The following is a 26,022-nucleotide window of genomic DNA, read 5'->3' as shown; positions in this document are numbered from 1 at the left end:
CTCTGTGAATTCACCCATTCTATGGCCCTCATGATTTTATATACCTCTACATAAGAATTAAGATGGCTGTGGAGAGAGATCTAAAACAAATCTGTTTAGTGCAATGGATAGTCAGAATCTGGAAGTCACTGTCTACAATAATATTTGATTGGGAGATGGGAGGTTCATCAGCTTTAAACTAATTGTGCAATAAGACGAACCACCAACACTGAGGAACAGTGAAAGGTGGCTCAGCATTTTGCCTCAAAAAAATTTACAACAGGAAGAGCAACCAGGCATTAAAAATATAGCTCACTGACCAACACTGACCACCATGGCATCTACCATTGGTCCTTTCTAAATTTATCATCACTGCAGCAGCAGGACTTAGAATCTCTCCAGCATTGGCCAGGGGAGGAGTTGGGCGTCAGGCGTCATTAAAAAAAGATAAAGAAGTTCAGGAATTGGCACGCTATTTGACTTGACCCCAAAGACCTAATTCTAAAATTAATACAACTTGAACAGACTGGTTTCTTTAAATATTTTTTTCCTAAAATAAACTCCTCATAAATACATCTTATTGAAGCCAGATCTCCTCATTTGTATGTTATCGGACCAGAAATTGATTCAGAGAGTGTCACAAAATGCTGGAGTAAATTTCTGGGTCAGGCAGTATCCATGGTGAACATGGATATGCAACATTTTGGGTCGGAATCCTTCTTCAGACTCAGATTCCAACCCAAAACATTGCCTTTCCATGTTCTCCAGGGATGCTGCCTGACTTACGGAGTTACTCCAGCATTTTGTGTCTTTCTTTGGTATAAACCAACATCTTCAGTTATTATATCTGATAACATATATTATATATAACTGTTTTGGCCAACCACCCTAATGGGTTTTAGGGGTTTCCAAAAAAGTAGCAGTAGAATAACAAGTCCAGCTCAAGATATACAAATGCCATACTATTTTTGAAGATAGGTTTTCTGTGCCATGTCTGGATAATGTAACGCAAACTGGATCACCTTGCAGTAACAACAGCAACTTTGTTTTATATAGCAGTTTTTATAGAAAGTCATCACAAGGTGCTTCTCATCAACATTATCAAACATAAACTGACGCTAAGGTGAATAGGAAAATACAAGGACAGATCACCAAAAGCTTGGTTACAGAGAGGGATTTTAAGGAAGATCTTAAAGCAGAGAAGTGAATTAAAGTGGTAGAGATATTAAGGGAGGATCTTCGAGAAGATCGGCCTTTTCAACTGATGATAGTGGACCAATAACATTCTGGGGGTTCTGAACAACGTGCAGCAGCTGTTAGAGCATAGATATTTCAGCGAGTTGCCGGAGATGACAATGATTGGAGAGGGCAACAAGGAGGTGGCATGGAAAGATGGATGCCAATTTTAAGTGTAAGAAAATAACTGCAGATGCTGGTACAAATCGAAGGTATTTATTCACAAAATGCTGGAGTAACTCAGCAGGTCAGGCAGCATCTCAGGAGAGAAGGAATGGGTGACGTTTCGGATCGAGACCCTTCTTCAGACTGGTATCGGGGGGCAAATTTTAAGTTCACTGCATTGTTTCATGAACAACTAGTGTAAGTGAGCAAGCGCAGAAGTGTTGTGTGAAGATAACTAGGTGCAAAAATGTAGATGAGTTTTAGATTTTGGCAAGTGGAATGAGAAAAATCTGAGGACATTTTCTGAGGAAGGATGTGCTGGCTCTGGAGAGGGTCCAGAGGATGTTTACAAGAATGATTCCAGGAATGAGTGGGTTAGCATATGATGAGCGTTTGACAGCACTGGGCCTCTACTCGCTGGAGTTTAGAAGGTTGAGGGGGGACTTCACTGAAACTTGCAGAATGATGAAAGGCATAGATAGAGTGGATGTACAAAGGATGTTTCCACTGGTGGAAACGTCTAGGATTAGAGGTCATAGCCTCAGAATTAAATGGTGCTCTTTTCGAAAGGAGGCGAGGAGGAACTTCTTTAGTCAGAGGGTAGTTAATCTGTGGAACTCATTGCCACAGAGGGCTGTGGAGGCAAAGCCAGTGGGTATTTTTAAGGCAAGAGATGGACAAATTCTTGATTAGAACAGGTGTCTGGGGTTATGGGGAGAAGGCAGGAAAATGGGATTAGGAGGCAGAGATCAGCCATGATAGAATGTTGGATTAGACTCGATGGGCCGAATGGCCTAATTCTACTCCAATAACTTGTGAACAACCACCAGGAAAGCACAGAGCCAATCAAGCCCAGAGACAGGAATGGGAAACTGCAGGGACCAAGATGCAGTGAATGTGGTCACAAATAAGGCTCCCAGCGATTGCAGGAATAAAGTTAGGCCTGTGATTAATTCCACTCCACAGTGCTGCTTGAAGCTCTCAAAACTAACTTAACAGTTGGCACTTACCGTCCAATCCATGAACACAGACCACCAGGTGGATTCCTTCCTCTAAATTCTCTTCCTCCTCTTCTGGGGTGAAATATGGAAGATCAGAAGCCAGAAATGGCAAGTCACTGTACAACATGCCTTCAAACTTTAGTCCCTTTAACAACTCATTTTTGGCATGAACAAAACTGCAAAACAAAAGTTGTTTGCAATATATATAAATGAGTTGGACAGAAATGTATGTAGTCTGATTAATAAGTTTACAAACAACACAAAAATTGTTGGAATAGCAGAAAGTGAGAAAGATTGTGAAAAGATGCAGCACAATATAAATCAGTTGCAAATCAAGGCAGACAAATTACAGTTTAATCAGGACAAATGTGTCATGCTGCATTTTGAGAGGTGAAATGCAAGCGGAAAGTATATAGTAAATACCCGCACACTTTGGAGGAATAAATTGGTCTGTCTGTCTGTCTGTCTTGCAACCAGTGAAGTGTTTCTAAAGAACTGCTCCATGCTGAGTGAAGATGACTACACAATGTTAGCAAAAAAAGACAAAGTGCTCAATCAATCAGGCAGCATGGAGAACATGCATAGGTGATGTTTCGGATCAGGAGACTAAATTTGTTAGCAAAACTATTGGAGGGATATGTATTGGCAATAATGTCATGGGGACATTTATGTCGACTTGTCAAAGAAGATGAGACCTAAGTTTAATGTTTCATCTGAAGGACTAGAAGCTCTCAACAATCTGCCAGAATCAGGAGGCACTTTATGGTTCCGGCTGGATGATTCACGGTCATAGCCTATGCTAAGGTAGGTCACAACTTTGTGTCCAAATGATTTCTAAAATTCATTTATTCCTATTATACTTAAACTTTCCTGACAGGGCAAATGTTTGTTTTACTATTTCAAGAAATATCCCAATTCATCTTTTTAGACTCCAAAGTTGTAAATGCAAACATTTAGATTTGGTTCCAAAAGTACTCAGCAGCTGCCTTGGGACTGGTGTGATAATTTCGTAGCTATGCTAACTTGGATACTGTTTATGTGTGATAATGATTGGTGGCCAACTAATTTACTATTGGCAAAAAGATATAATCTTGGCCTGATGGACTTCAAGACATTTAGACTCAAGAGCATTATCTTAGTCTGATTTATTTTGGCAGCGATACTGTTTCAGTCAATTTGTGACTCCCATTCTGATGCCCCAGCTGAAGCTGGCTAACCCAGCTCCAACAATGAACTCCCTCTGCCACACTCTGAATGCCTTGGTGCCACCTTGGGTCAAACTACAAGCCATTAAGTCACGGAGCACAAACCTGGCTTGAAATAATCAATAACAATATCGTGAGCAATTCTAGGCACTGTATCTGAGGAAGGGTGTGCTGGCTCTGGAGACGGTCCAGGGGAATTTACAAGAATGATCCCAGGAATGAGTAGGTTAACCTATGATGAGCGTTTGTTGGCACTGGGCCTGTACTCACTGGAGTTTAGAAGAATGAGGTGGGACCTCATTGAAACCTACAGAATAGTGAAAGGCTTGGGTAGAGTGGATGTGGAGAGGATGTTTCCACTAGTGAGAGAGTATAGGACTATGGGTCATAGCCTCAGAATTAAAGGACGTTCTTTTAGGAAGAAGATGAGGAGAAATTTCTCTAGCCAGAAAGTGGTGAATCTGTGGAATTCTTTGCCACAAAAGATTGTGAAGGCCGTCAGCGGATATTTTAAAGGCAGAGATAGACAGATTCTTGATTAATACAGGTGTCAGAGGTTATGGGGAGAAGGCAGGAGAATGGAGTTAGGAGGGAGAGATAGATCAGCCATGATTGAATGGCAGAGTAGACTTGATGGGCCGAATGGCCTAATTCTAATCCTAGTCCTTATGACTTGTGACTGAAGACTGGCTTGGTGGCAGAACTGCTGCCTCACAGCGCCAGAGTTCAATCCTGACCTTAAGTGCTGTCTGTGTGGAGTTTGCATGTTATTCCTGTGACCATGTGTGTTTTCACCCGGTGCTCCGGCTTCCTCCCACATCCCAAAGTTGTGTGGGTTTGCAGGTCGATCAACCTCTGCAGATTGTCCTTAATATGTAGAGAGTGTATGAGAAAGCAAGGTAACATAGAAGCAGTGTGAATGGGTGATCGATGGCCAGCGTGGAATTAGTGTATTTCCAAGATGTATCTTTCAAAAAGAAAACTGAGAGCAACTTTACCTCACCATTCTCTCATTGGTTTCTGCATCGTTGTCCTGTGAATTAGTTCCAAAAGAGCCCATGGGCTGCCTCGTGATGGGTGACGCCAGTTGCTTTGAAGGAAAGGCAACCGGAGAATCCCTGAGCATGGAGGAAAACGGCAGACACGTAGCTGTGCACGAAACAGAGAGATTCACAACCTCAACCATGTTCCTTTTATCAAACGCCATGCCCGAGGCTCCGGTTCCAGAGGAATTTCCACCATCAACCAAGGGCTCAAGTTCACCATCGTTGTTACCAGCTGGCTTCTTCTCTCCCTCGAGCTCATCGTGGAGCTGGGTAAGGCCTTCACAGTGCTGATCTGTCTTCATTCCACTTTCCACCTTTTCTTCATGTAGGCTTGGTGGCTCTTCAGGACACAACCTATCATTCAAAATCACATCACTAAAATTTGCAGTGGTTGCCTCCAAGGCATCTGTTGACTCAGGTTGTGAAGCTGGTTTACATGTGGACAGCTCTCCGCCACCTTCCGGCTCAAATTCACCGATTGGCATCCTGTCACCAAATGTTCCGGGCTGGTCATTCTGGACCCCATCAGAAAGGGTAAATAGTGAGTGTTTAATCTCTGTATGATTGTTAGAGTCATATGTATTACAGCTTCTATCTAATAACTCACTGAAATTCACCTTCTTGCACATAAGCTCCTTAATGGCGTGGTCTTTGCTATTGTTAGGCCCGTTCGCATCGAATGCATCCGCACAATGGCGGCAATTATCATTCACTTCATCGGATATCCACTGATTCTTTTCCACAGTCTCACTGGAGCTTTTCTCAGAAACCTTTGTACAACCATCAGTCGGCAGCAATGCTTCTGGGCTGTTTTGTGGTGTCTCATTATCTGCAGGGGAATCAAAAACATCGCTGCTGTCTCGTTGAGTCTCATCTGTTTCATCTTCGCCTCCCTCTGCCTTTTCTGTGGAATGCCCCCCAACCCAGTCTCTTTCATCCAGTGTTTGATTATGTGCTAACGAGTCAGGAGTTTCTCCCAACTGATCAGAGCTACTGATTTGCGGGGCTGAGACAGATTTTGTCAGTTTGCTGAGTTCCACCTCTTCTTCGTCTTCAAAGGGCAACGAGCTGATGGATGTTAAGGAAGCCTGAATGCCGCTAGGCAGGCTGGTGCCGCTCTCTGTCTGGCCACCCTCCAGCGAGTTCCTATGGTTCGCCTGTGCCCTGACTATCTGTTGCATGAGGTCGCGGTCGCAAGATAAATCCTGAGGTTTTCGCATCTCAGGCCAAGCCACTGAGCTGGGCTCACTCTCTATGCCAGAGTCAGATATAATTGAAAGGGAGCGTTTCATAACCCCAGAGGTAACGGGAAAGTCAGCATTCTCAACTTTTCTTTGCACAGATTCTTGATCAATGGACTCACTGTCAACATGTTCAGAGCTCACTGCAGGTTGTAACAGTTCACTAAGTTCCTCCTTTTCACTAACTTCATAGTCGTTAGATAGGGACGATTCATTTGTATCTGTTATACTTGGAGAACAAACGAACACAGCATCTCCTTGATAAGGATCCTTGCTGCTGAGGTTTCTTTCAATATATGTCAAGTCTGAAGCTGACCCCGCTTGTTTGAGTAATGCTGCATTTGGAGAGTCAGGGACCTTTTCTTGCTGGTCAGAACCTGTTGAGATTTCATTTAATCTGAGTGATTCAGTCTGATGTTCATAGATGGTTGAGAGTTCTCCTTGACTTTGTCCAACAAACCTGTCCACCTCTAAGCTCCGAATGCTTTTGATTTCAATCTCATTGAGTTCGTCATATTCTTGGCTGACAAAAGCAGCCAAATCCACAGTGTTGTACATCGTTCCCAAGGAAACAGTTTCATTCAGAGGTTGTGATCCGGGCATCCTTGTCGTAAGCATCTTGAAGGGTTCAGAAGCTAAGCCACTATTTTGCACTTGCTGGCACTGTTTCATTGCAGCTGGTAAATGTGCAAACTCTGAAAGGCGAGTGTCCAATACATGGTTAAGCTTAGTTCCCACCTCCTTGTTGGATGTGCCGCTGTCAAATTTGTGGTTTGCTGTGAAGGTAAAGAAAATAAAACATGATGAAGCAGAGCAAAAACAAAGCATCAATAGAGTACTCGACGATTGCTCAGTGTGTGAGTGCAACACAAACCAGTGATTTTGCAATTATCATTCTATTGGAGCAAACTGCCATGAGCAGTGTGCTGAGCTGAAGTGAAAGATGATTGATGCACAAGCACAAAATTGAAGGAACTTCAGTCCACATCAAAATGATAATGCATTTGCAAAATTAGGATGTCACGATTAAGAAGGAATTAAAAAAAAAAAAAACATTTTCTTAAAACTTCCCCCCCTCTAATCTTAAAAGCTATGTCATCTAGTATTTCACATTTCCTCCCTGGGAAAAAAAGTTCTGACTGTCTACCTATTCTCTGCCAGCGAGGAAAGTTTCCTACATTTTTTAGGCTTTTATCATGATTCACCTCATCTTACAAGAAAACTCATTATGGTTTCATACATTTAACATGGAAATCGTTCAAACTGGTAACATTATAGTTTCACCATAACATTTGAAGACTCTGATATTTCCAATGCACTACTACTACAATAAAACATAGAGAAAAAAAATTAGGAAACTGCACGTTGTGTAAGTCTAATAAATAGCAAAGCACAAAAGCATAGAAACATAGTTAATAGGTGCAGGAGGAGGCCATTCGACCCATTTCCCTTGATTTCACTAGCCCCTAGAGCTCTATCTAACTCTCTCTTAAATCCATCCAGTGATTTGGCTTCCACTGCCCTCTGTGGCAGAGAATTCCACAAGTTCACAACTCTCTGGGTGAAAAAGTTCCTTCTCACCTCAGTTTTAAATGGCCTCCCCTTTATTCTAAGACTGTGGCCCCCGGTTCTGGACTTGCCCAACATTGGGAACATTTTTCCTGCATCTAGCTTGTCCAGTCCTTTTATAATTTTATATGTTTCTATAAGATCCCCTCTCATCCTTCTAAAAGCCTGAGAAAAAGGACAATTAGTCCTGCAAAAAAAAAAAGTCACTGAAAACGCTTTGCTTTGAAAACTGTAAACCTTCCACCCTTCCACCAGTTCTGACCAAACACGTTAACTGGTTTCCTTTCCACAGATGCTGCTTGACTGGCTTGCTTCTTCCAGTATTCCTCTTTTTGTTCGCAATTAGTTCCTGAAGTTATTCCGTGGAATTCAAGCTTACACCTTGCACGTCTATCCACTGAGTAAGCACAAAGCCATTTAGTCAATGTTTAGAAGAACAAAAAGAAAAGCAATGCGGTAAGCATTCATAGGGTAGTAATTTATAATGTAATCCAACGATAAAAGAAGCAACAGTTCACTTTGCGAATGATTGAAAATATTTAGATCAAATGTGAATCCATGGCCAAAGAGGCAGCAGAACAGTGGAATTTATTTTTGGTTGTTACATGGGCTAAATTGTGTCTTCAGTGCTGTAAACTTCAAGACAATCATTTTCGTTAAAATATCCAAGGGCCAAGTGTACTAATATGCTCCAGCACCACTAGATGGCTGCAGAGGGCAAATCACCTCAATTTTGTTTCACAGATTTTCCACTTACCAACTAAGTTGAGGGGGGATGGAGTGGGTGAGAGGGGGGTAGGGGAAGGGGGAGGAGGGAGCGGGGGAGTAGAGGGTGCTGGACCAATGCAGGAGAGGTTTGGGTCCAACGGGTCCCGGGAGTGTCCCCTGGGGCCATGGGTGGGTGAGGGGGGACAGGGAAGGGGAGAGGGAGCTCTGTCCCTTGTGGCCAGTGGTGCGGGCAGAGCCGTGGACCCAAAACATCTGCAATGTCCTGCGGGCCCAGCAACCCCCGTTGGGTGCAAACCTCTCCTGCGGGCCCAGCAACCCTATCGATCCATGCTGGAGTAACTCAGCGGGACAGGCAGCATCTCTGGAGAGAAGGAATGGGTGACATTTCGGGTCGAGACCATTTCTTCAGACTGATCTGTCTATCTGTCGGTCAATCTGATGAAGAGTCTCGATCCGAAACGTCACCCATTCCTTCTATCCAGAGATGCTGCCTGCCCCGCTGAGTTACTCCAGCATTTTGTGTCTACCTTCGATTTAAACCAGCATCTGCACTTTACAAGACCCAAGACCCAGTGGGCCGTGCGGACGAATGCAGAAAGACCTGGCAAGCTGCGGCCTATAGGGGAAAAGCCATTGAGCCCGGCCCTGCTCCTTCGCTGAAGACTGGAGAACCGAAGAGGAGGGAGCCAGCGACCATGGTCATGGGGACCATGGCCGGTACCCAGGTCATACCTTAAGTGCCCTCAAGATAGGCTGCAGGAGGTGCCCCATGGCACAAAGGTGGTCGGGCCAGGAGAGGACATTGGTTTGCTGAACGATCCAGACAAAGGCGACGGCTGGAAGCCCTGCAACAGCCTGGGGCTTGTCAGGATTGGGGCCGCTCCATAAGAGCTAACGCGTGGACCAGACTCTGGTGACTCTCACTGTGTTTTGCACATGTCACAATAAAGTACCATTGAACTATTGAAATGTCCCTCTTTCTTAAACTGTTGTGGTCCTTCTAGTGAAGGCCATTATTGCATGCAGTATTATATGGAACTATTTTTTTCACATTCTGACAGTTATTGGGGTCAGCTTTTCCCCTTCCCTTTTTTCTACAGGATAAATCTCTTCATCTCTCTTTTTTCCATTTAAATGCTCCTTAAAGTTAACAATTTTTTTCCCCATGCTTTGTCACGAGACGCAATACTGCTGGGCGCACGCATCATGTTACATACGTAAATAAATTTAATCTGATTTTAACCACTCCTTAGCAATTACATCCTATCTCAACCTAAGAGAAATTCTCTTTGTTCCAGATAGCCCCTTCCCCACCTTCTCTGCTGCCTGCACTAACTTATTTCTCTCTTGGACACTGCCTGACTCGCTGAGTTCCTCCAGCACTTTGTATTTTGCTCGAGATTCCAGCATCTGCAGTCTCTTGTTTCTTCCTTTCCCAGTTCAGATGAAGGGTTACATATCTTAAATGTTCATTGTTTTTCTTTCCAGAGATACTGCCTGAACACCACAACTAACTACTTTATCCAATACCCCATAAACCCTCTTCTTTAGCTGCTAATAATATATAATAACTATAACTGAGAACAGAATTGCAAACAGCCAACTCACAGGTTGGAGGGATTACAATGAAATGATTTTAAGGTACAGTAGTCCATCATAGTGGAACTTCAGCATCAAGTAGTCATAAGACATGCATGCATGCCCTTGTATTACATTAGTGCATGCCATGACCATGTCTTTAAATACAAGATTGTGAAACGAATGCACTGCTGTCTGTCAGGAAAATAATAACTAAAATTAATCCTTTAATAAACTGAATGACAGGAGCTACAACTTAGTTAGGTAAGGTAATTAAGCCTGATTTCTAACACACATAATGCTCTCTCCTCTTGAGGTAAAACACTTCACTGACAACTAGCAATTGGAATGAACTTAATTGATTCATAAAGCCAGAAATTGCTGCTGACCATATGACATGAAACATAGAAAATAGGTGCAGGTGTAGGCCATTCCACCCTTCGAGCCAGCACCGTCGTTCAATATGATCATGGCTGATCATCCAAAATCAGTACCCTGTTCCAGCTTTTTCCCCATATCCCTTGATTCCCTTAGCCCTAAGAGCTAAATCTAACTCTCTCCTGAAAACATTCAGTAAATCGGTCTCCACTGCCTTCTGTGGCAAAGAATTCCACAGATTCACAACTCTCTGGGTGAAAAAGTTTTTCCTCATCTAAGGCCTAAATGTCCTGCCCCTTATTCTTAAACTGTGACCCCTGGGTCTGGACTCCCCCAACATTTTTCCTGCATCCAGCCTGTCCAATCCTTTAAGAATTTTATGTTTCTATAAGATCCCCTCTCATCCTTGTGAATTTCAAGCCCAATTGACCTATTCTTTTATCATATGTCAGTCCCGCCATCCCGGGAATTAACCTGGTGAACCTATGCTACACTCCCTCAATAGCAATAATGTCCTTCCTCAAATTAGGAGACCAAAGCTGCACACAATACTCCAGGTACGGTCTCACCAGGGCCCTGTACAACTGCAGTAGGACCTCATTGCTCCTAAACTCAAATTCTCTCGCAATGAAGGCCAACATGCCATCAGCTTTCTTCACTGTCTGCTGTACCTGCAAGCTTACTTTCAGTGACTGACGTTCAAGCACACCCTGGTCTTGTTGCACCTCCCCTTTTCCTAATCTGACACCATTCAGATAATTGCCTTCCTGTTCTTGCCACCAAAGTAGATAACCTCACATTTATCCACATTATTATGCATCTGCCCACTCACCCAACCTGTCCAAGTCACCCTGCAGCCTCCTAGCATCTTCCTTGCAGCGTTTTCTGCCCTTGGCTATTTCACAGTTCTACCCATAGCAATTCTACAGCATCCAAGCTAATGTCTCTAACAATTAATTAATTAAATAGTTGATCATTATTAAGATAGTTCTTTTGGTGTTTCTATATTTGCAAGTTTATAAAAGTCAATAATCCACTTTTAAACTGAAAGCTCTACAGTTGTGCAGCAGTGTCACCTTGGACACTGTCACACAAAATCACTTTGCCAGCTGATATTACTGTTAACAATTTATGGTCTTTGTTGGATATACTCTCAAATTCAATAACAACAAGCTCCCCTGAAAGTGGATTGCACCGACAATGATTAAGAGTTCACCTTCACTGCATAAAATCAAGTCAGATGATGGATGACCTTTGGGTCATGATAAGTGGGGTATCTAAAGTGGCAAATGTGTTCCCGTTATTTGAACTTGGACGTATAATTCAAACATGTTGTCATACATGTTTTTTTTTTTCAATTTTCCAAAAGTAAGAGAAATTTAACATTAGACTCCACATGGAGTAATGCCTGCGTTTGGTCCATATCCCTCCAAACCTGTCCTATTCATGTACCTGTCTAACTGTTTCTTAAATGTTGGGATTGTCCCTGCCTCAACTACCTCCTCTGGCAGATTGTTCCATACACCTATCACCCTTTGTGTGAAAAAGTTACCCCTCGGATTCCTATTAAATATTTTCCCCTTCACTGTAAATCTACGACCAGTTAAATTCGCTTCTAAGGTGCAATGTACAAGCTTCCTCGTGCTCTGCAAGATATCTAATATGGTCACGAGGAATTGCAGATGCTGGAATCTTCTAATATCTTAGATATCCTTCTGAGATGTTAATGGAATTTCCATTGTCACAAATTGCTATAGCAAAAACAACAATTATTTCCACATACTTCAGCAGGGTGCAGCTAAATTCAAATTTGGACTGCCAGACACTGCTGGATAGAAAATACAACAGAACAGAATGGGAACAAGCTCCTCAGCCCACAATCTCTGTGCTGAAGATGGCATCAACATTAACTAATCTCATCTACCTGCACATGATCCATATCCCTCCATTCCATGTACATCCATGTGCTTGTCTAAAATCCTCTTAAATGCCACTATCATATCTACACCCACCATTAATCCTGGCAGTGCGTTCCAGGCATCAACAACCCTCTGTGTAAAAGAAAACCTGTCCCACACATCTCCTTTAAACTTTTCCCCTTTCACCAAAAAGCTGTGCCTTCCAGTCATTGACATTTCCACCCTGGGAAAATGGTTCAGACTCTCCATGCCTCTTGTAACTTAATACACCTCTGACAGGTCTCCCCTCAACCACTGGTGCTCCAGAGAAAATAATCCAAGTGTGTCCGACCTCCCTTTCTAGCTAGTACCCACTAATCCAGATAGCACTCTGGTAAAGGGATCCAAGGAACTGTAAAGGCGGGTTTACAAAAAAAGGGGACAAAGTCCTAGAATAACTCAGCGGGTTAGGCAGCATCTCGGGAGATCATGGATTGCTGACTTTTCAGGTCAGGACCCTTGTTCAGACTGATTGGGGTGGTTGGGGTGGGGGCTGGGGCGGGGGGGTGGAAGGAAAGGTGGAAGTTCAGTTTAGTTTATTGTCACATGTGCCGAGGTACAGTGAAAAGCTTTTGTTACATGCTAACCAATCAGCAGAAAGACAATGCATGATTGTAATTGATCCATTTACAGTGTCTGGACACATGATAAGGGAATAATGTTTAGTGCAAGGTAAAGCAAGCAAAGTCTGATCAAGGATAGTCCGACGGTCATCAAAGAGGTAGATAGTAGTTCAGCACTGCTTTCTGGTTGTGGTAGGATGATTCAGTTGCCTGATAACACCTGTGAAGAAACTGTCCCCAAATCTGGTGGTGGGCATTTTCACACTTCTATGCATTTTGCCTGATGAGAGTGGGGAGAAGAGGGAGTGGCTATGGTGCGACTCGTCCTTGATTATGTTGCTGGCCTTGCCGAGGCAGCATGAGGTATAAATGGAGTCAATGGAAGGGAGGTTGGTTTGTGTGATGGCCTGGGCTGCGTCCACAATTCGCTACAATTTCTTGCGGTCCTGAAGGAGACTGAGGAGGGGCAGGACAAAGCCTGGCAAGTAATAGTTGGATACAGGTGATGTGGGTTTTTTGATAGGCAGATACTGTAAATCTATTATGTGCCTTATCCAAAACCTCCAAGTCCTAATCGGATGACCAGAACGGCATGAAATTATGCAAATACGACCTTTTTTTTCACTTTCAGGAAGTTATGGACTTGGACCACAAGATCCCTCCATATATCAATGCCGTTAACAATCTTGCCACTAGTCCACTGGATGCATAATACACAAGGTACATGAAGTGTAGAAAGATTATGAAATGCGTTAATCACCAATTTTCGAGTCATCATCTCATACAGTTAATTAAGAATTAATTAAGTCATTGGATCAAATAAAGAAAACACGACAAACCTTTGGAAATGGATTCTTCATATCTATCTTCAAATATAATAGGAAGATTACTCCAATCTCCATCTATGTCCAGACACTCGATTGGCAATGGGGGCATGCTGGTGAGGTAGGATGAATTTCTGACAGCTGTTGCAATCTGACTATGACTTTGAATTCTATAAGTGTAAAAAAATGTTTTAGAGTGCTTACAAATACAAACGCTTAAAATGGGCTAACAGCAGGTTTCAAGATAAGGCCATCGGCTTGAATCTGAAATGCTTGCAAGAGACAGAATTCGCATTCATCTCAAGCTCTCAACAATGAACTTCTCTTAGGAACCACAAAATTAGTCTGATTCCTATCAACATACAAATAAATGCAGGCTTAAATTACTGCAAAAGATAATTGGTGGCAATTCTCTTAACCCATTGGCAATAAGGAAATTAAAATACAAATATTAACTTTGGAGAGTTGCCCTTGATGATAAAATCACTCCCAAAGTGGTGAAACAGAGCAGGTTAATGGAATACTATGATTTGTGGAGTCTTGGAACACTTTTCTACAAATTTTCATTGATGATATGTCATTTGTTAATTTTAAATCTGAGACTAATGATTTTCCATTAACCAAAGGTATATTTTCTTGATTGGCTTTTACTGACAAGGCCAGCATTCATTGCCTATCCTTAGCTGAACTTGAGAAGTTGAGCCCCTGCCTTGACCTGCTGCAGTCCTTCCGATGAAGCCATTCACACGGCGACACTGGACAGGCAGTTCATGTTTAAGAAATACAAGGCTAAACTGAGTTTGTAGACTGACACGATCAGCCAATATCTCAGAGAATTGCAGAACAAACCTAAAGGCCTAAATAGTTTCCTCCTCTTTCTACATTCTCACGCATTATCAAAACGCTTCCTGATTTTCATTCCTCAACCAGCACCAGAGAGGGAGCACATTAAAGGCTGCCGAGAGCAGTCAGCTTTGCCTCAGTAATAGCCTTCTCACCTGTGATTTCAAACTCCACTCGAGAACGTCAGCACATAAACTAGGCAGGCACATCAGTACAAATATTGAGAAAGCGTTCCAACAACAGATGCACATTTTCTGTGTGAAAGTCAGATATCCTGACTTTACTTAGATTTTACTCAGATTTTACTTAGATGTAAAAGACCCCATGGCAATACTCAAAAGCAAGGTGATTTCTCTTGCTGTGTCTATGACAAGATATATATTTCAAACAAAAGTTCATACGTCACAAGAGCAGAATTAGCCATTCGGCCCATCGAGTCTACTCTGCCATTCGATCAAGGCTGATCTATCTTTCCCTCTCAACCTCATTCTCCTGCCTTTGCCCCATAGCCTTTGACACCCTTCCCAACCAAGAACCTCTCAACATCTGCTTTAAAAATACCCACACTTGGCCTCCTTAGGAATTCCACAGATTCACCACCCACCCTTTGGATCATCATCCTTAAATTGGCTCACAGGTAAACGTTTTTACACTAACATTAGTGAGCACGTGCTGTGCCCAAGCAGGTGAAAGGATTGCCCACGTACAACTGCAATTGCATAATTTCTGAGGTAGGGAAAGCTGCTACATAAATTATAAGTGCAAGTTTGCTCTGTCTCTCTGCAATTATGCATAATTTTGCACTAGCAGCATGCCTAGAAACTGGATGGCAGATTTTGGTGAACTATACCATTCAAATTCAATGAAAAGTGAAAGGAAAAGGAGAAGTGTGAACTTCATGCAAGTTGTACAAAGTCTTCAGGTGTTTGTCACACTAATGGCACTCGCAGGCTTAGGCTTCTATAATGCTTGTTGGGCTTTCATCAGGGGTGTCTAGGGCTGTGGACTCTTCTCGGGTTCGACCCATACGAAGCAATACACTTTTTTTTTGCCGCCCACAACATCTGTAGTGATCTCCACCCTCTTTTCATTTGACAAACATTGCTTCATCCTGCCAATGACAACTGATTTGCAAACACAAAAACACCACAATAGCAACACCAACTGTACCTCCTCCGATCCCTAATGCCTGATCTTCACAAAACCTCTACGATCTGCTGGACTGATCTCTCAGCTAACCTAATGGCCTGACTTCTCTTACCAAGTTATTGCTCTGACCATCTTTCTGATCCCTAGTTAGACTCCACTACCAAACTGCTGGCTCAACTTCTGGTCCCTGGACAGACTTATCGACCATCTTGCCGGCTTGACCCCATTATCAACCTTGTTACCCGACCCTTCTTCTGATGCTTGGACTGTCACCAAGTTTGTCCACAGGATCTACATCATCTATTCTGGCCTGATAACCCCTTACCGATTCTGGTCAGATAATTCACCTGCTGATCCCTGAACTTATCACCAACCCCCACCACAGGCCTCTCCCTTCTCTTACTCCACTCTCACATAGCCTGACCCTGGACCTATGTGTTCTCCTAAAAGGCTATCCCAATGTAAGGTCTATTGACCTGGCTGATCTCTGGTTTCTACAACACAGGGGTTCTGATATCAATGACACTCCCTCAGGCAACACTTACGAACCTCAGTTATTTAGCGCATAGTGCAAGATCAAAGAAGTTGTTAAAAATTATTAATTATATCCAAAAGGATCTGAAGTTTAATATCAATATTTAACATAATTAAAATGTGGGGACACTGACAATGATACACTGCTTGTTCTCCACACACTTGCTTCTTGGAATTAATGATAGCATTAAAAGAAAGTAGTTACCTCATTTAGTTTGAAGTTGCGTTGTTTTCCCTTGGGCTAAGAAAGCTGCATTTTCCTTCTTCCAAATTCATCATTGAGAACATTTCCAATCTCTTAAAACGGAATGGTGTTCATAGGTTTACTATAAACACCTCTCAGCTTTACAAGAGGTACAGAATTCAATACATGTCTGTGTTTCAATTTCCCTTCCTCCTAAAGGAGAACTAAAGGTAACCAGAATACATCGAATAGTGAAAGGCTTCGATAGAGTGGATGTGGAGAGGATGTTTTCGCTAGTGGGAGAGTCTAGGACTAGAGGTCATAGCCTCAAAATTAAAGGACGTTCCTTTAGGAAGTAGATGAGAAGAAATTTCCTTAGTCAGAGGGTGGTGAATCTATGGAACCATTTGCCACAGAAGGCTATGGAGGCCAAGTCCATGGATATTTTTAAGGCAGATACAGATAGATTCTTGATTAGTAAGGGTATCAGGGGTTATGGGGAGAAGGCAGGAGAATGGGGTTAGGAGGGAGAGATAGATCAGCCACAATTGAATGGCAGAGTAGACTTGATGGGCCGAATGGCCTAATTCTGCTCCTATCACTTATGACCTTATAATACATTTTTAAATGGAGATAATTGAAAGGTTGTTCCAGACAAATCTTTCATGATGGTAAAGGTCAAAAGTATGTGATATGTTCAATAATTAAGAAATGAGCAGTGGGAAAGAAACACAAATAATCCAAAAGATAATAATTTTCTTCATCTTTTTATTTGCTTCCAAGTGGCATCTTTGAAAGGGACACAGGGAAAGGGTCTCAGATCTGAAACATTAACTGTTTCTCTTTTCATTGATACTGTGAAACATTAGGTGTTTCTTTTTTCATTGATACTGCCTGATCTGCTGAAATATTCCAATATTTTCTTTTATTTCCGATTTCTAGCATTTGCAGTTTTTGATCTTTTTTTTATCATTCCTTTAACCCTTTTCTTAAATTCTGTATTTCCCTAACTCCTGCCTCTTGTACAAATCGTTCAGGTGTTTTGCTCCGTGGAATGTCCTCTTTACGTCACTTTAGATTCTTGACATTTTTACTTTCCTTTTTCAAAAAGATATTTTATGAAGGCTCTGTATCCTTCTCTCTCTCGTTGGTTCTAGTCTCTTTGCACAAGCCTCTGAGATATGTTGTGTCTGATTATTATTGTCTAAATTGAAAACTCCAAATCAGTCCAAGTTGTTATCCTTACTATGGATTTATTAGAAAACATTTAATTGAAAGAGCTATAAAGTATTTGGATTGAACAAAAAGTATCCACTGTTGGCAACACAGTGGCGCAGCGGTAGTTACTGCTTTGCATTGCCAGAGAATTGGGTTTGATCCTGAATATGGGTGCCGTCTATATGGAGTTTGTACGTTCTCCCTGTGACTGCATGGATTTCTCTGGGTGCTCCGGTTTCCTCCCACACTCCAAAGACATGCAGGTTTGTAGGTTAATTGACTTCAGTAAACCGTAAATTGTCCCTAGTGTGTAGGATAGTGCTGGTGTATGGGGTGATCGTAGGTCGGTGTGGACTTGGTGGGCCGAAGGTTTCCACGCTGTATCTCTAAAGTCTAATTTGAGGTGATGAAAGCAAAGCAATCTGTTCTTGTTCCCCTTTCTTCTTTATTAAAAGCACATTACTTGTACATATAAGTAATCCTTTCTAATAACTGATATTTTGTACCAAAGACATAAACATGCCACCACAAGAACTTCCGACACTTAGAAATAAGTTACATGAGAATTTTGCAAGTGAAGTTTTCCTCAGAAAAGTAGCATTTGATAATAATTAAAAGAAAGACTCACATGTGTTCCTGGAATGTAAGTGCCATCTGTTTCTGGTGTTCTTTATAGAAGAAGGCCTCTGAGAATCTTCTTACCTGCCCAGAAACAAGCAAGATTCTCAATTCACTCCATACTGTTTTTTTAAAAGAATTTCCTCTGTGCCTATAAACATAGAAACATAGAACAAAGGTGCAGGAGGAGGCCATTCAGCTCTTCGAGCCAGCACCGCTCTTCAATATGATCATGGCTGATCATCCAAAATCAGTACCCCGTTCCTGCTTTTTCCCTATATCCTTTGGTTCCTTTAGCCCTAAGAGCTAAATCTAACTCTCTCTTGAAAACATCCAGTGAATTGCCCCCCACTGCCTTCTGTGGCAGAGAATTCCACAGATTCACAACTCTCTGGGTGAAAAAGTTTAGTCATCTTTTAGTATGTCCTACAGTATTGTGACTCCAATCCATCAATAATCCTTAACCTAAACTTCAGGAAACTATTAGCCAAATGCATTCCTGGATATGGTTCAGTCTCTTGTTCAATAATGTTGCTGCCAAAATAATTCTGGGGCTAAATGCTTTGCCATAGTGTAAATGTGAAAGTGATTTTAAGTAGGGTCAGGTGAATCGTACATCCTAAAAAATCTGAAGATGACTGTCTGGGTTTTGTTGCTTAACGATGTTAATAACGAAAATATGGACCTGTTGACTATCACACTGCTGGGGTGATGTGGCTATAATCTTCCAATTCTTCCAAGATTCAGGACTATGTTTTAAGAAAAATAACAAAGGGAAAACAGTGAATTAACAAACAGTTAACTCAAGCAATAAACAGATTGCTGGAGAAACTCAGCGGACCAAATGGACAGACGATGTTTCAGAAAATAGACACAAAATGCTGAAGTTACTCAGCGGGACAGGCAGCATCTTTGGAGAGAAGGAATGAGTGTCGTTTCGGGTCGAGACCCTTCTTTAGACTGGGTTTCAGGCGATGTTTCAGATTGGGATCCTTCTTTAGATTGATGGACATAGCTTGATAGCGAGTCTAGGTCACAACATGGTACAGAGCTGGAGAGCAGATGGAATCAAAGAGGGAGAGCAGTGAAAGAGGGCCTCACAGAACTCCCATCTGAAGCAGGAGGAGAATTTCAAAGTGGACATACTTTGAGGAGATATTAGAGTGGAGGCACCAAGAGACTTCAGATACTGCCTGGTTCACTAAGTTTCTCCTGAAATTTATTTTTTTGGTCAAGATTCCAGCATGTACAGTCTCTTGTGTCGACAGTTAACTTAACAAGGAATTACGGACACATGGCTCCAGGGTGACCAAAGCATGGAGCTAAACATGCAGGGGTATTCGATATTCAGGAAGGATAGACAGAACGGAAGAGGAGGTGGGGTGGCATTGCTGGTTAAAGAGGAGATGAATGCAATAGCAAGGAGAGACAATAGCTTGGATGCTGTAGAATCGGTATGGGTAGAACTGCGAAATAGCCACGGGCAGAAAAAGCTTGTTGGAGTTGTATACAGACCACCAAACAGCAGTAGGAGGTTGGGGATCGCATCAAGCAGGAAATTAGGGATGCGTGTAGCAAAGGCACAGCAGTTATCATGGGTGACTTTAATCTGCTTATAGCTTGGGCTAATGAAATTGGTAGCAGTACTAAGGAGGAGGATTTCCTGGAATGTATAGGGGTGGTTTTTTAAATCAATATGTAAAAGAACCGACTAGAGGGCAGGCCATCCTCGACTGCGTATTGTGTAATGAGGAAGGATTAGTGGGCAACAGTGACCATAAAATGGTGGAATTCTGCATTAGGATGGAGAGTGACACGGTTAATTCAGAGACTAGGGTCCTGAAATTGAAGAAAGGAGACTTTGAAGGTATAAGACAGGAATTGGCTAGGATAGACGGGCAAATTATACTTAAAGGATTGACAGTGGAGATGCAATGGCAAAGATTTAAAGACCGCATGGACGAAGTCCAAAAATTGTTCATCCCTGTCTGGCAAAAAAAGAAAACGGGAAGGCGGCTCAACTGTGGCTGACGAGGGAGATCAAGGATAGTGTTAAATCTAAGGAAGAGGCATATAAATTGGCCACATGAAGCCGCAAACCAGAGGACTGGGAGAAATTTAGAACTCGACAGAGTAGGACAAAGGGGTTAATGAAGAAGGGGAAAAAAGAGCACGAAAGAAAGCTTGCAGGGAATATAAAAGTAAAAGCTTCTTTAGATATGTAAAAAGGAAAAGATTAGTGAAGAAAATGTAGGTCCCTTAAAATCAGAGACAGATGAATTTATAATAGGAAACAAGGAAATGGCAGGACAGTTAAATGAGTACTTTGGTTCTGTCTTCACTAAGGAAGACACAAACAATCTCCCAGAAATACTCGGGGACTGAGGATCTAGTGGGAGGGAAGAACTGAAGGGAATCTACATTAGTCAGGAAATGGTGTTAGGTAAACTGTTGGGAGTTTTCTCGAGTTCTCTCGACTGGATCAGTTCCTGTGGACTGGAGGGTAGCCAATGTAATTCCACTTTTTAAGAAAGGAGGGAGAGAGAAAACAGGGAATTATGGATCGGTTAGCCTTACCTCAGTAGTGGGGAAGATGCTTGAGTCGATTGTTAAAGATGTTGTTGCAGAGCATTTGGAAAGCAGTGACATGATCGGTCAAAGTCAGCATGGATTTATGAAGGGGAAATCATGTTTGAGAATCTTCTGGATTTTTTTCAGGATGTAACAAGTAGAATGGATAAGGGAGAGCCAGTGGATGTGGTGTATCTGGACTTTCAAAAAGCCTTTGACAAGGTCCCACACAAGAGATTAGTGTGCAAAATTAGAGCACGTGATATTGGGGGTAGGGTATTGACATGGATAGAGAACTGGTTGGCAGACAGGAAGCAAAGAGTATAAATTAACGGGTCCTTTTCAGAATGGCAGGCAGTGACTAGTGGGGTGCTGCAAGCCTCGGTGCTGGGACCCCAGTTAATTACAATATATATTAATGATTTAGACGAGGGAATTAAATGTGACATCTCCAAGCTTGCGGATGACACAGAGCTGGGTGGCAGTGTGAGCTGCGAAGAGGGCGCTATGAGGTTGCAGGGTGACTTGGATAGGTTGGGTGCGTGGGCAGATGCATAATAATGTGGATAAATGTGAGGTTATCCACTTTGTTGCAAGAACAGGAGGGCAATTATCTAAATGGTGTCAGATTAGGAAAAGGGTAGGTGCAACGAGGCCTGGGTGTACATCAGTCACTGAAAGTGAGCATGAAGGTACTGCAGGCAGTGAAGAAAGCTAATGGCACTTTGGCCTTCATTGCGAGAGAATTTGAGTTTAGGAGCAATGAGGTCCTACCTCAGTTGTACAGGGCCCTGGTGAGACCATACCTGGAGAATTGTGCGCAATTTTGGTCTCCTAATTTGAGGAAGGACATTATTGCTATTGAGGGAGTGCAGCGTAGGTTCACCAGGTTAATTCCCAGGATGGTGGGACTGACATATGATGAAAGAATGGGTCGACTGGGCTTATATTCACTGGAATTTAGAAGGATGAGAGGGGATCTCATAGAAACATATAAAATTCTTAAAGGATTGAACAGGCTAGATGCAGGAAAAATGTTCCTGATGTTGGGGGAGTCAAGAACCAGGGGTCACAGTTTAAGAATATGGGGTAGGCCATTTAGGACTGAGATGAAGAAAAACGTCTTCACCCAGAGAGTTGTGAATCTATCGAATTCTCTGCCACAGAAGGCAGTGGAGGTCAATTTACTGGATGTTTTCAAGAGAGAGTTATATTTAGATCTTAGGACTAAAGGAATCAGGGGTTATGGGGAAAAAGCAAGAATGGGTTACTGATTTTAGATGATCAGCTATGACCATATTGAATGATGGTGCTGGCTCGAAGGGCTGAATGGCTTACTTCTGCACCTATTTTTCGATGTTTCTATGTTCTATGTTTCTAACACCTGTTGTTGACAAACAACTAGAACCTAACTAACGAGGACAGAGCAGTAAGAAGAAGGTCATGGCGGACAAACTATTTGAATTTTTTGAAGTGATGATTTGGATCATGGAGAGGAGAAAAGACTAAGGACTTTGAAATTACAATTGATGAAATCCCTCAAATGCTTAAGTTAAAGCTCATGGAATTAACCAGGCTGCAAAAGCTGCCTGTGTGTCAGCAGACAGAAGACAGGAAGGATGACTCATGCTCAAAGTGAGAGTATGTGGTAATTAATGTTCTGCAAGGATTTGTGTTAGGATTATACCACTCAATTTAATTATAAATTATTTTAAATGACAGATTAGTAAACAGCATAATCCAAGCTTGCCGTTAACAAACTGGATATCCTTAATCACATGGGTAAGGTGGGAATGGAGGCAGAAGAGATTAGTTTATCTCGGTATTATGCTCGGAACAGACATTGTTACCAAAAGACACGTTCCTGTGCAGTACTTTTCTATGGTCTAAGGAAACAATGCATGAGAGATACTAAAAAATGAATAAAACCCTGACATTTGTTCATCTGTTAGTATCTCTGTAATTTTGAGATTGATTTTGATGATGTGATGAGGTTATCCTTGATAGACCTAAAATAGCAGCCTAAAGCAACTGAGAGATCGTTGTCCACGGACCATTAAAATGCCAAGGGCAGATCCAGAATGTAATCTATTTCCTGCCAATTGAGCTGGAACAAAAATGGATATAAATTATGCTATAGTCACATTTTTCTGACCAGATCTGCTTTATCGTGAGCAGTTCTGGGGAACACAACTTAGAGCAGACACATTAGCCTTAAAAGGCATGCAGTGTTATTTTATAAGAATGACATCTGGGTTAAATGTGAGAGAAGCGGCTGAAACTGGGTATTTATTACCAGGATTTACAAAGTTAACAGTGATCTGATTGAAGTTTCCAAGATAAAAAAGCAAACTGATATGTTATCATCATCATATATATACAGCCGGAAACAGGCCTTTTCGGCCCTCCAAGTCCGTGCCGCCCAGCGATCCCCGTACATTAACACTATCCTACACCCACTAGGGACAATTTTTACATTTACCCAGCCAATCAACCTACATACCTGTACGTCTTTGGAGTGTGGGAGGAAACCGAAGATCTCGGAGAAAACCCACGCAGGTCACGGGGAGAACGTACAAACTCCTTACAGTGCAGCACCCGTAGTCAGGATCGAACCTGAGTCTCCGGCGCTGCATTCGCTGTAAAGCAGCAACTCTACCGCTGCGCTACCGTGCCGCCCATGTTGGTGAGAGAAAACATTTTTTGTTGTTTGGAATTTGGTACAGTTGGAAAAAAAGGTGTAGATAACATTTGGCAAAGGAGTAAATCAATGGCCTTACAAAAAGCCAACTGATGCTCAGAACCGACGATTAAGAATAACTCCATTCAGTCTACAAATATGACCTCATACTTCCTGCCGCCTATCACAAATTCTCTGTTCCTCTCCTATGTGTGACCTGAATATCCTCACCCCTCAACATTACTTCATTAAAACTTCATAAAAGCTCAAAGACCAGCAGCACAACTTCAATTTAACAGATTATCAATACTTGAGTTAACAATTTTACATAATGATTCTGTTATTACCAATTACTAACCCCACAGATACGCCTTAAAGTCATGGAGTCATACAGCACCGAAACAGGCCCTTTGGCTCAACATGTCCATGCCGACCAAGATGCCGCTCTACACTGGTCTCATCTGCCCGCGTTTGGCCCATATTCCTTTGAACATTTCCTAACCATTTACCTGTCCAAATGTCTTATAAATGTTGTTAAAGTACCTGCCTCAACTACCTTTTGCAGATTGTTCTATATACCCACCATCCACTGAGTGACACTTCTTATGTCTTCATTTGATCCAGTACCATTACTTTTGCCTGGAAACATTGTTCGTTCCTTTTACCGCTTAATCTCTCTTTTCTCCCAACAATCATAATTTCCCCTTTTATTTTTCCCACTCTTCCACTTTTCTATGTATTCCAAACCTCCCCCCCCCCCCCCCCCCCCAAAGGGATTTCCAACTCTGATGAGAAGTCATCAATCTGAAATGTTATCTCCTGTTTACTTTCTCTTCTCTTTGTGGGTGATGACTAACTTGTTGAGCATTTCTAGTTTATCTTCTGTTACTTTATGCTTCTTAATTTTTTCCTTCCTGATTTATATTAATTTTTCCACTTCTCCTTCAAGTCCTTGACTGGGACAAGATTTCCCAGACAAGACTGTGACTGATCACATGCACCAGTTACCAACTGACAAATTATTCCAGTTGACATGCTAAAGCATTGGCAGAATGCATGTAAACTATTCTACTGTATTGGATATAGATCAAAATGCAACACTGTCACCAACAGGTGTGCAAACATCGAGCTTTCCTGGAAAGATATAGGTTAGTATTTGCATCCTATTTTTCCTTTCTAACCACAAACCCAGCATATTTTCAATCAACCACTGTTAACTTTTTACTCATTAAATATTTGACCTAAATAATATAACAATAAATAATATTTAGATTAATAGATTAATTGGAGGAAATTATAATTTCTATTCTAATAAGGATTTCACTTTCACAAATAAGTCTAATTTTCAAGTGTTATTCAAGCAGCCAGATTAATTGAAACTAAAGTGTACAGAAAAGAAGGTAGACACAAAATGCTGGAGTAACTCAGCGGGACAGGTAGCATCTCTGGAGAGAAGGAATGGGTGACATTTCGGGTCAAGACCATTCAGACTGATCTGTCTGTCTGTCTATCTGATGAAGGGTCTCGACCTAAAATATCACCGATGCTGCCTGTCCCGCTGAGTTACTCCAGCATTTTATGTCTACCTTCGATTTAAACCAGCATCTGCAGTTCTTTATTCCACACGTGTATAGAACAGATTTATGTTAGAAAACCATGTTTGAGTGGTCATGACCCCTGCCTCTTTACAAACCTACAAGTTCAGAAGCAATTAATTTCCAGGGAACTTTGTGGCCTTATTGGATTTTCCTGAAGGGTAAAGAGGGAACAAATTTATTTTGGGAAGATAGTGTACAAGATCATGACAGGAATAGATAGGGTAAATGCACAGATTTGTTTCCCCAGAGTAGGGGAATGGAGAACCAGAGAACATCGGTTTAAGGCGAGGGGGGGGGTAGATTTAATAGGAACCCGAGGGGCAACATTTTTTTTTACACAAGGACCATGGAACAAGCTGCCGGAGGAGGTAGTTGAGGCAGATATGATTACACCATTTAAGAAACATTTAGACAAGTACATGGATAGTATAGGTTTAGAGGGATATGGGACTAGTGTAGATGGGGTATGTTGGTCGGTGGGTAAGTTGGGACCGAAGGGGCCATATCCGTGCTGTATTACTCTACGAATCCTCAATAGATACATAATAAAATGTGTCAGCATTACCCTCAGACTGTGGTGGTCTTGGCATAAGAACGCTGTTACATCTGCCTGGAGTGTTGTGGTATCGCGGAACTGGTTCCACAGAGCTACAAGACAGGAGCAGAGCTGCAACAAGTCCTTGCTGATCTGTTCTACCACTTTATCCGGGTTGCTAACCGTCTGAAAATAGGTCAAAGAAAGCATAACATAGTGCACATTCTCACAAATGCAACTGCGATATACAGCAATCCATGTATACCACTTCTGTCGCTAATGTGTGGTGACACATTCTGCAGGTAATGATGAGCATATTAAATATTAACATTTTAATCAGAATACAGAAGAGAGGTTCGGAAACATCTCCCCAGAACATCAGGCTTGTAAAACTGTTAACAACACAGTGGGAGATGCATTCGACAACCCCATTAACTTAACTCATTATTCTCAGGCAGGCAGCAAGAAGGTCAATGACTTCAACATCCCAGCATGAGAACTGTGTTCCCTCAGGCCAAATACCTCAACATGATGCATCGTGATTAGCTAGTACTGGCTAAAGAAAGCCTGCACTATTTAAAATTATCCTGGTCCTCAAAATGAGATGGGTAGGTTATGAG

General features: G+C 42.0%; 1 protein-coding gene across 3 annotated transcripts in view; it reads right to left on the bottom strand.

Moving 5' to 3' along the window:
• The window catches only part of fam135b (family with sequence similarity 135 member B), a 306,137-nt gene that overhangs the window by 59,739 nt on the left and 220,376 nt on the right, over positions 1–26,022 (bottom strand). For all 3 annotated transcript variants that reach the window (XM_078397568.1, XM_078397570.1, XM_078397569.1), the window contains 5 exons: positions 25,433–25,588; positions 18,029–18,102; positions 13,488–13,642; positions 4,585–6,649; positions 2,391–2,557 (listed from right to left, as the gene is read on the bottom strand). In XM_078397568.1, the coding sequence (XP_078253694.1) occupies positions 2,391–2,557; positions 4,585–6,649; positions 13,488–13,642; positions 18,029–18,102; positions 25,433–25,588 (2,617 nt within the window). The remainder of the gene's footprint in view (positions 1–2,390; positions 2,558–4,584; positions 6,650–13,487; positions 13,643–18,028; positions 18,103–25,432; positions 25,589–26,022) is intronic.

Source organism: Rhinoraja longicauda, chromosome 4 (genome assembly GCF_053455715.1).
Source record: "Rhinoraja longicauda isolate Sanriku21f chromosome 4, sRhiLon1.1, whole genome shotgun sequence".
NCBI classification, from domain to species: Eukaryota; Metazoa; Chordata; class Chondrichthyes; order Rajiformes; family Arhynchobatidae; genus Rhinoraja; species Rhinoraja longicauda.
Note: the sequence above shows the minus strand (reverse complement) of the source record. Positions and strands in the feature narration are given on the sequence as shown.